Consider the following 10,935-nt stretch of genomic DNA (forward strand, 5'->3'; position numbering starts at 1 on the left):
GACCAGCGTCCTGCCGGGGACGCACGGATCCCCGCCTCATTCCTGCCGGACACTCTGCCTAGTAGCACGAGGCCTCCCGAGGGCAGCCACCCATAAAGACTGCTGGCCCTTCTTCCCCCCGGACGCTGCTCGACGTTTGGGGCATTTTCGAGAGCCTGGCCGGCCGGAAGCACACGGTGCGTGGACCTGCACCCGCTCTTCCCTGCACCTCCCCGCCGAAGGGCTCCGGAGATCGTCTCCTTGCTCGGCCGGCTGTGAGCGTTCTGTGAGGCGTCTCCAGGCCGCGTCACTCACCAGAGGCCGGCGGTGCGGCCAGGGACTGGAGACGGGGGAAGAAAGGCAAAGCCACACCCAGAGTCCCAACCAGACAGGACTCCCCCACCCTCGCAGAAGTGGCAGGCCCTCGCACCGTGCTCAGACCCGCTCACGCACCCCATTCGCTCCGGCGACTTCCCAGCAGAGCCAGCCCTCGAGGGCTGAGCCGCTCAGGAACGAACCCGTTCCCAGGGACCACCGAGACCCCGGGCTCACTCCAGGCCCCGCCTTTGCCCAGGAGGCCGCATCGTCCTCACCGCCAGAGAGGAACTCGCTCCTCGTCGGCACTCTTGCTGCGTCGCCCAGGGCGTGCCGCACGCAGAGTGTGCCTGGGCGTCTGCACGCACGTGCGTCAGAGCCGGCCTACCGCCACAGCCCCAGAGATGGCCGCGGCTTCTTGTTCCTCCCCTTGGTCGCTCTGGCCCTCCCGCTGGCGCGAGGGCCGTGGCCGACGTCCGTCGGCCCCGGAAGCGGGCTGTCCGTGCTGGGCCGGTCGAGCCGGTGGTGCTCCTGTGCGGGCGGCGGGCGGTTTCTCCCATCTCCGTGTCTGGACCGGTGAATCACGACTGCGCCGGCAGGCAGGGCAGCCTGGATCTTGCGCAGCTCCAAGGCCGGCTTCGGTCGGTGGTGTTCTTGCAGGCGTCTCCACTGCTCTAAGCTCATCCCTTCGGCCTCTGTGTCCCCCGGGGACTCCTGCGACCCAGGAGCTCTGCCGCTGGCGTCTCCTGCAGGCTGCCCGGGGTCTGTGGGGTCAGCCCCGTGGGGGGCCGCTGCCCCTCGCCCAGCGCCCCCTTCCCACGCACCCTCCCGGGCGTAGAACAGGACGTAGGCGCTCTGGCTCAGGGCAGCAGTCTCGTCACAGGCGGTCACCTTGGCATCGTCCATCTTATACCACTGGCCGTTGCCCGCTCGGACGTAACAAAAGTAGTGTCCTCGCTCACAGCTCCACCCGGAGTGCACCAGCACGGCATAGAGCACGTAGCCCAGTGGCCCTGCCTTCCCCTCAGACGTGTAGGGCTGCACGTCCAGGCACTGGGGATAGCGCACCTCCTGAGCCCTTTTGGCCCCGCTCAGCTGTGTGAACCGCTTCAGCACCAGCACCAGGACCTGGGACGTGCTGTGCAAAGTCAACCTCTTGGTGGCAGGCACCTTCCGGAGACAAACGCCACAGTCATAGGCATTTTCCGCCTCCAGCTTCTCGGGCTTCACCAGCTCTCTCAGAGCTTGCTCCACACTCTGAGCCACCGTGATATCCAGGCTGACGTCCAGATAAGGGTCGAACGTGTCCGAGACACCGAGGCAGTGGAGACACTGGATCCGAGACCTCCACGTCCCGCCGAAGATCTGACGGACGACGCTGGTGTCCTCGGAGGCGTGGCCCGACGGCTGGGGTGCACTCAGGCACCCTTGCTGCATGCCATTCAGAGTGAACATCAGAAACTCGTGGGCATCTTCCTGCTGGTGTCTGTGGAAGCCCGCCAGCAGGTCCTTGCGGGGCCGGATCACCTCTCCCGCGTGAAGGAGGGCTCGGGTCACGTGCGCTCGCATGGCACAGAGCGTGCAGGGGCTGCCGGCCGCACAGAGGGTGGCGTGCTGCCGGGACACCAGCCAGCTGGCCAGGGGCGGCGTGTGGCTCAGACACTGCAGCGCCGCATTCACGTAGCAGGTGTTCCCCAGATTCTGAAGCCCAGCGCCCGCCCCCCACGGCCCCCTCCAACTCAGGGCGACTTTCTGGCCAGGCGCCAGCCCCACTGACCCAGGAGCCAAGTCACCCCGCTGGGGGCGCCCGACTGCCGGCGACGGCCCCTCGGGGACAGAGGGTCCCCGAAGGGCATCCGCACCAGCGGCGCTGGCCCGACAACCTTGCCCTCCGGCTGAGACGTTGAAGGGAGCCGGACACGCACCTCCCCCGTGCTCAGAAGCAGCCCCCGGGGCTCTGCAAACAAGGCCCACGAGGGTTTCCATCTCCTACCTGCAGCTGCACGCCGATGCCTCCTTCCCTCACACCGTCGTCTCCAAAAAGGGCCTTGGCCCCGCCCCCTCGGTCCTTTGGGGGCTTTCCCACAGCCCCACCCCCGCACGTGCAAGCTCCTCATTCGCCGAGGCGGCCGAGGGCCTGCCCACTCCCACTCCCGCCATCCAACCACCGACACTTTTCTCGGGGAATTCCCCGTGACGAAGCCCCGCACGCACTTCCGACCTGGCCCCCTGGACCAAAGGGTTCCGGATGCAAATGACTCGGGGCCGTTGGGCCTTCCAGCCTTGCCCGCTAGAGATTCACTGCGGGCCTTCCAAGTTCAGCACACAAATGCGCGCTGCAGAGGGATGCCGTGGGCTCACCATTCACATCCTAACACACTTGTGCAAACATATGTCTGCCCACCTACCCTCCCCCCTTTAGGGGTCTCCCCACCCCAGACCCCTGCCAGAGGACAACCCCTCCCCACACAACAAGAAACCCTTGCCTCAACTTTGCTCTCCAGTGAGGTCCACTCCGATTTCTATGCTTTCTCACTGGACACTCTCCTAGCGTTCAGGGTCCTGGCACCAAAAGCTGCCGGGAGAGGGGCACATGTGCTTTTCTCCCTTCAGGGCCGTTGGCCAAGCCCCAAAGCGAGCTCATTCCGAAAGGCATAGTCTTGCTGCAACTTTGGATTCATTGCTTCAGCTCCTTTTATGTCTCCGTTGCCTTAAATCTTGTGAAAAATTGCCCATGATAATTGTTTGAGGTTATATATAACATTTTCCACAGTATTTTATTCTCCCAACCTTGAGCATGTAATTTTTGTCTCTCCCTCACAGCTCCTTTGTCCCTAGCTGTATTATTATGTTGTAATTGGTAATGTGATTTGATTCTTAATTGTTTCTCTTCATTAAGTGCAATTTGGAAAAGAGACATCTGCTATATTTCTATCCTGGGACATTTTGCTTCATTAACTTACACACAATTTTGATAGCATCTCAAGGGTTTCCTGTCCCACTGTTTCCTTTTTCCAACCTGCATTCATTCTTTTCTTCTGATTATTGCTGTAGTTTACTCCAAAAAGTATGTTGAGATTGTTAGAAGGATCTGTGGCCTCTCTTAAAACTTGATTAGTATGTGTATTTGCATTTTTGTTCTATATTATTGTTGAATTTGATCTATTTTCATCTGTGTATTTCCTGTAATATTCTAAATTTGTGGCCATTGGCCAGGACAGATTGTGCTTTGTTTTGGGAGCTGTTTCTACACATGCATTCTAAGAGCTTTCAAAGTGACCTGAAGAATTCACCTGTGAAGACCAGCCTTTTTCTTTCAGGAGAGTTTCACCACATTTGGGGGTCTCAGAGCTTGGTAATTTTTGTTACAGCTTCTGGATGTCTTTCATTCTTTGAGGTTGAACTTATTAAACACATATCCTTTTCTCCTGAAGTTGTCATTTACGTCAAATAGTCCTGATTCATTGTGATCTTATTATTTCTGTAATCTTCAAGTATAGTTTTGCTTATTTGCTTTCTTCATTATTGTCTTTATTTTTTATTACCTTTATCTTTAAATCCTTTTCATTTCTTTCTTTGCTCTGAGCTCTTTTCTGGTTATTGAGATTGCTTTATCCGTTGTTAGGGGCTTTTAGTTTCCCTTTAGTCTGTCTATCAGCTATGAATTTTTTCATTCCCCTTTTTTCCAGTAATTTTCATCATTGTTTTTGGTGCTCCTTTTCTGTACTTAATGCCTTTGCTCACATGTTGGTCAAAAATATCTTGATACAAAATTTTATTAAATTTACTAAGTGATCCCCAAATTGACTTCTGGAAAATTATGCACCTAATAATTATTCCCATTTGGGTGCAATGTACTGAAGATACAATTTACATCCCAGTGTGTGTAAAGGGTTTTTCTGTTTTGATTCTTATTGGTGTAGGTGTTTCTTTTTTAGTTACTCCAGTTTCCCCTTTGTGTCTCTGTAGGTATATACTTTTGAGTGCATATGTTAACAATTTTCTTCTTCAACTGAAATGTCATTTAACTTGCAGTGTCTTTTGTTATTTTAAATTTGGTATAACAATTTGCCACTCCACCTCTTTTGATTTTCATTGTGTGGGATAATCTTTCCCTCCTTACTTAATCTTTATATGTGTAGGTCTGTACTGGTTTTTATGCAGCAAATAGGGCTTGTGCTTCTTCAGCCAGTCCTACAAAGCTATTTCAAATCCTAAAAGATGATACTGCAAAAGTGCTGCACTCAATATGGCAGCAAATTTGGAAAACTCAGCAGTGGCAACAGGACTGGAAAAGGTCAGTTTTCATTCCAATCCCAAAGAAAGGCAATGCCAAAGAATGCTCAAACTACTGCAAAACTGCACTCATCTCACACACTAGTAAAGTAATGCTCAAAATTCTCCAAACCAGGCTTCAACAATATGTGAACCATGAACTTCCAGATTTTTGAGCTGGTTTTAGAAAAGGCAGGGGAACCAGAGATCAAATTGCCAGCATCCGCTGGATCATAGAAAAAGCAAGAGAGTTCCAAAAAATCATCTATTTCTGCTTTATTGACTATGCCAACACCTTTGACTGTGTGGATCACAATAAACTGTAGAAAACTCTGAAAGAGATGGGAATACCACCACCTGACCTCTTGAGAAATCTGTATGTAGGTCAGGAAGCAACAGTTAAAACTGGACATGGAACAACAGACTAGTTCCAAATAGGAAAAGGAGTCCGTCTAGCCTGTATATTGTCACCCTGCTTATTTAATTTATATGCAGAGTACATCATGAGAAATACCGAGCTGGATGAAGCATGAAGGTCTCCGTGTGACCTGGAGGGGCTTCCAGCTGAGGCCAAATGCCTCCTCGTGGCTGCAGCCCGTGGGGGGGCCCACTCACCCCACACCCAAGGGACCCCGGTGTCTTTGGGAGGTGGCCTGGGGGAGGTGGGAGACAGGATGGAAGAAGGAGCAGGTTCAGAGTTTAGACACAGAATGGGCATCTGAACTGTGCTGGTAGGGTGGGTTGGGGTGGGGATGAGAGTGGAGGTGGGTGCGCCAAGGGCAGGAGGGGCTCACGGTGCCCCAGGAACCTTGGTTCCCCGTGCTCCACCCTCAGTCTGCGGGTCTGTGGGGCGACCTGCAGGGGAGGGCCAGCCCCCTCCCTGGGGGTGTCAGCCTCCTTCCCAAAGGCCACACTCCCACAGGTGGCTCTGTCTGCCGCCTGCCTGCTCAGGGCTCCTCCATGCCAAGGGCGGTCACGGTGGCCAGAGTGGTCCTGGAGCCCTAGGTTGTCTCTGGCAGTGGACACACTGCGACCTCCCTCCTGAGCGCAGCACCACCATCAGCGCTGTGGCCCGGCTCAGCTGCTCGCTGGTCCTGCGGGGCCTGGGAGCTTTCCAACATCCCGGGAGCTGCATCCAACCTCGGCTGGCTCTCATTTGTCTGGAAGATGTAGCTTTAAACTTTCCCCAAACGCAGAACTCCTGCGAAAGAATGTACAGCAAGCAAGGGAAGGACCTGCCCCGGGGAGACCTGCCTGCCCTCGTGGAGAGGTGCCTGCCCCAGCGTAGGCATGCCTGCCCTCCTATAGTTGTGTCTGACCCAGTGTAGACACACCTGCCCCGGTGTAGTCACGCTGGCCCCCGTGTAGGCCACCTATACCGGTGGAGATAAGCCTGCCCCAGTGTAGACACACTGGTTGGTTATCTCGGAGCTACACTCACATAGAGGCCAGCAGCCTCGGCTCCAGCCTCCACAAGTACTTTCTTCCACTTTGCAAAGAAAATTGATGTAGTATTTAGGACTAGGAGTAAATTTTTCTAAATTAAATGCAAAAGTCCTTACCCATGAGGGGTGCTGTGAGTTCCAAAAGTTAACTTGGAGTGTTTAGTTTTGACACAGACCCTGGGAGGCTCACCTGGGTGTCAGCACAGGCTCTCCCACCTCCCGAGGCCTCTGCTGCCTCCCATGGGCCCCACTCCAACCCCACGGCTGAGGCCCCGAAGCGTGGCATCAGAGGGCCTGTTTGTTTACCCTGAGACCCTGTTGGATGTTTTCTTTCCAAGCTTTTGATTTTCAAATATTAAATAGAACTTCATAAATAATAGAGCCTGTTCCAACTGAGAACGTATTTTCTGGCTTCTGTCCGAGCACACTGGGCAATGCCAGGAGCCGCCTGGGAGGCAGATGAGGCTCTCCTGCAGGTGAGTAACAGACGCGGCTAGGTCTGGCTGTGCCTCTGACCCTCCCTTGCCGGGACCATCGGCTGCCATCTCCTGGCTGAGTCTGGTGTGGCTGAGGGCACGTGACTGGTGTGGACCCTGTCCATGGCAGGCTCCATGGTTGGGGAACCCTGGTGTCTGAGCGCAGGCCTCAACCTGGACCTCCTGTCCCAGGGTTTCCAGGAGGCTGAGCTCTCACCCTCAGCTCAGTTTCCCGTGGGAACTGCACACCCCGGGAAGAATGTGGGAATGACCCAAGGGAAGCGAACCTGATACATCACAGAAGCCTGTCTGCAGAGGGGCCAGGCTCCCTGAGGTGCCTCAAGGCCTCCAGCTAGGGCAGCACCACCATCCCAGAGGGTAGGGGAGACTCTGGGCAACATCCATCTCCCCTGCACTTTGCACACCTGGGCTACCAACACCCTCCAGCACGTCAAGTCAAGGAGAGGTTGGGGCGGGGGGGGGGTGGGGGTATAAGGGCCTTCAGAAAGCATCAGAGTGGAATTATCCAGAAGCCTCTGGCACAGTTATTAGATGGTGGGTGTATAGAGGTGTCTGGTTAGGAGCAGAGGTGGATAGGCAGATGGGTTGCTGAATAGATTGTTAGATGACAGATGGTGCATGATGAGTGAGAGATGGATGATAGACAAATTTCCTAAAACCCCCTTTCTTTTCCTTTGCTCTTTGATTTAGTAGCTAAATGTCATCATTGTGTTTCCCCCATTTGTGTGTCTGTGATCTTTTGCAGGTCACTTTGAAGGCCTTAAAGGTCAAACACATATTTCAAGTGGACATTGTCTAGAAAACACAAACCTCCTGAGTTTAGCTAGAAGCAAGGTGGGTGGCGGGTGGATGAGTGAGTGTGTACACCAGAGAGCATCCACAAAGCTGTAAGGGTGGACACAGGCTGGCCATGGAGCCAGGCTATGAACAAGACCTTAGGCATGACACTACACAGTGAGGCAAGGACCTGCAGTGTAGGCCATCGTATAGAACATTATCCCCCATGGAGGCAGGGACTTGGGGACCAGAGCTGCTCAGGTTCTACCTGGAACCAGGGGCTGAGGGGCATGGACTGATGTTCTCCTGGCCTGGCTGTCAGCCAGACTGCCAGCCGTGACGGTGGCTGGAGGCATGGGTGGGAAGAAGTGTCCTGTGCAAATTCCCATGTTTACTGAGAAGTGCTGAGTAAAGCTGAGATAGAGGAACGAAAGGCAAAGAGGAAAGGAAAGATACACCCATCTGTATGCAGAGTTTCAAAGAATAGCAAGGAGAGAGAAAGCCTTCTTAATTGAGCAATGCAAAGAAATAGAGGAAAACAATCCAATGGGAAAGACTAGAGATCTCTTCAAGAAAATTAGAGATACCAAGGGAACATTTCATGCAAAATGAGCCCAATAAAGGACAGAAATGGTATGGATCTAACAAAAGAAGAAGGTATTAAGAAGAGGTGGCAACAATGCACAGAAGAACTGTACAAAAAAGGTCTTAATGATCCAAACAAACACGATGGTGTGGTCACTCACCTACAGCCAGACATCCTGGAGTGTGAAGTCAAGTGGGACTTAGGAAGCATTACTACAAACAAAGCTAGTGGAGGTGATGGAATTCCAGCTGAGCTCTTTCAAATCCTAAAAGATGATGCTGTGAAAGTGCTGCACTCAATATGCCAGCAAATTTAGAAAACTCAACAGTGGCCACAGGACTGGAAAAGGTCAGTTTTCATTCCAATCCCAAAAAAGGGCAATGATAAAGAATGTTCCAACTACCACACAATTGTACTCATTTCACACACTAGCAAAGTAATGCTCAAAATCTTCCAAGCTAGGCTTCAACAGTATGTGAACCAAAAATTTTCAGATGTGCAAGCTGGATTTAGAAAAGGCAGAGGAAGCAGAGATCAAATTCCCAACATCCGTTGGACCATTCCCAGCAAGGGAATTCCAGAAAAATGTCTGCTTTATTGACTACACTAAAGCCTTTGACTGTGTGGATCATAACAAACTGTGGAAAATTCCTAAAGACATGGGAATGCCAGACAACCTTACCTGCCTTCTGAGAAATCTGTGTGTAGGTCAAGAAGCAACAGGAGGTTTCAGGATGGCGGTGGTTGGATGGTTGACTGAAAAGCAGAGGGGAAGGCCCTTACGAAATCAAACGGGCCGAGATTCATCCCCTCCCCGCTTCTCTCAGCCCCAGGAGCCCAGTAGAAGTGTGTTTTAGGTTTTATTTTTTAAACAAGCAAGTAAATCAAACACATTGTCAGCATGGGGCAGAGAGCCACTTCCTCCACCAAAAGTGGGAATATCACGAACCCTGCAGACCGAGCCAGAAAAGAAGCTCGGAAAGAGGCTTCAAGAAGAACAAGAGGCAGCGCACCATGGCACGAGCTGCAGTTTTAAAAATGAAGGATCCTAAACGAATTATCCGGGACATGGAAAAACTGGATGAAATGGAGTTTGACCCAGTGCAGCAGCCACAGTTAAATGAGAAAGTGCTGAAAGAGCAGTGTAAAAAGCTACATGAAGCATTTGAACGTATTCTATGACTCTATGAGAAAGAGAATCCAGGTTTTTACAAAGAATTCAGAAAGCTAGTAGAACATGAACAGAAGAGGGCTCAACTTAGCCAACGGTTTGATGCTGTCAAGAATGCCCAGCATGTGGAAGTGGAGAGTATTCCTCTGCCAGACATGCTGCATGCTCCTTCCAACATCTTGATCCAGGACATTCCACTTCCTGGGGCCCAGCCACCCTCCATCCTTAAGAAGACCTCAGCCTATGGACCTCCAACTCGGGCAGTTTCTATACTTCCTCTTCTTGGACATGGCGTTCCACGTTTGCCCCCTGGCAGGAAACCTCGAGGTCCTCCCCCGGGTCCACCTCCTCCTCAAGTCTTACAAATGTATGGCTGCAAAGTGGGCTTTGCCCTGGATCTTCCCGCTCGGAGGCGAGATGAAGACGTGTTATATAGTCCTGAACTTGCTCAGCGGGGTCATGACGATGATGTTTCTAGCTCCAGTGAAGACGATGGCTATCCTGAAGACACGGACCAGGATAAGCATGACGACAGTCCTGAAGACAGCGACAGTGACAGATCAGATGGAGAAAGTGAAGGGGATGCATTTGTGCACCGTGATGACACAGAGAGAGACAACAGTGAAGAAAGAAAAAAACCAGGTCTCATTGTACGGTTTGCAGATGTGCCTGGAAAATCTAGGAAGAAGAAGAACACGAAGGAGCTGACTCCTCTCCTAGCCATGATGCTTCGAATGGCAGGTCAGGAAATCCCTGAGGAGGGACGAGAAGTCGAGGAATTTTCAGAGGATGATGACGAAGATTGGGATGCTCCCCAAGCGGAAAAGCAATCACAGAAACAGCATAAGGAGGAATCTCTCTCTGACAGCACGTCTGCAGCTTCCCGGCAGCAAAGCCCCTCCACAGTCTGTTGCTCCGTCTCAGATACAAGCACCCCCCATGCCAGGACCACCTCTGCTTGGACCACCACCTGCTCCACCTTTACGGCCACCTGGACCACCTGCAGGCCTTCCTCCTGGACCACATCCAGGAGCTCCTCCGTTCCTGAGACTGCCTGGAGTGCCAGGACTCTGAGGGCCTCTTCCCCGCCTTTTACCTCCAGGTCCACCCCCAGGTCCGCCTCCTGGCCCTCCTCCTCGGGGACCCCCACCACGGCTACCTCCCCCTGCACCTCCAGGTGTCCCTCCACCCCGTCCTGGCATGATGCGCCCACCTCTGGTGCCTCCTCTTGGACCTGCCCCACCAGGGCTCTTCCCACCAGCTCCCTTACCCAAGCCGGGGGTTCTAAGTGCTCCCCTCAACTTGATCCAGTGACCCAAGGCAGATGACACAAGCGCAGCCACCATCGAGACAAAAGCCATGGCAACCGTCAGTGCCAAGCCACAGATCACTAATCCCAAGGCAGAGATCACACAATTCGTGCCAGCCGCACTGTGGGTGCGTCAGGAGAATACAGGGGCTGCTGCTGCTGCCCAGAGAAAGTCGGAGGATGATTCTGCTGTGCCTCTCTCCAAAACAGCACCCAAATCTGGCCCATCTGTTCCCGTGTCGGTGCAGACTAAGGACGATGTCCACGAGGCTTTCATGAAAGAGATGGAAGGGCTGCTGTGACAGCTTTGGATGCTAGATCAGCCTTCTGTTCACATCAGTAGTTCATGGAGAAAGAGGCTCTTACTCAGCTTAGGTGGAAGAGTTGCTTTCACTGTCAGGGTATTTTTAATTTCATTCCAAGGAATATCTTAAAGTTTAGCCTTGTTCAGAATTTACTGCATATAAAAGAGAGGGTATTTCATGCAAAATAAATTGGTTATAGAAGCAGTGCTGCTAATAACATCCATCCCCTTTCATACCACCATTTTCATCAGATTGCTTCCCCTACTCCAATTCCTC

At 52.7% G+C, this 10,935-nt stretch overlaps 1 protein-coding gene and 1 pseudogene across 1 annotated transcript; one reads left to right on the top strand and one right to left on the bottom strand.

Moving 5' to 3' along the window:
• Positions 1-678: 678 nt before the first annotated feature.
• On the bottom strand, positions 679-2,280 carry LOC138072440 (ubiquitin carboxyl-terminal hydrolase 17-like protein 6). The gene has a single exon (XM_068963515.1). It carries the CDS (start codon positions 2,278-2,280, stop codon positions 679-681), a length of 1,602 nt encoding a protein of 533 aa, XP_068819616.1.
• A 6,495-nt stretch (positions 2,281-8,775) lies between these two features.
• Positions 8,776-10,656, top strand: LOC138072442 (WW domain-binding protein 11 pseudogene; annotated as a pseudogene).
• Positions 10,657-10,935: the final 279 nt, after the last annotated feature.

Source organism: Capricornis sumatraensis, unplaced genomic scaffold (assembly GCF_032405125.1).
Source record: "Capricornis sumatraensis isolate serow.1 unplaced genomic scaffold, serow.2 scaffold39, whole genome shotgun sequence".
Classification (NCBI taxonomy): Eukaryota; Metazoa; Chordata; class Mammalia; order Artiodactyla; family Bovidae; genus Capricornis; species Capricornis sumatraensis.

Coding starts and splice junctions, on each gene's coding strand:
- LOC138072440 (XM_068963515.1), bottom strand. CDS start 2,280: ATGGAAACCCTCGTGGGCCTTGTTTGCAGAGCCCCGGGGGCTGCTTCT.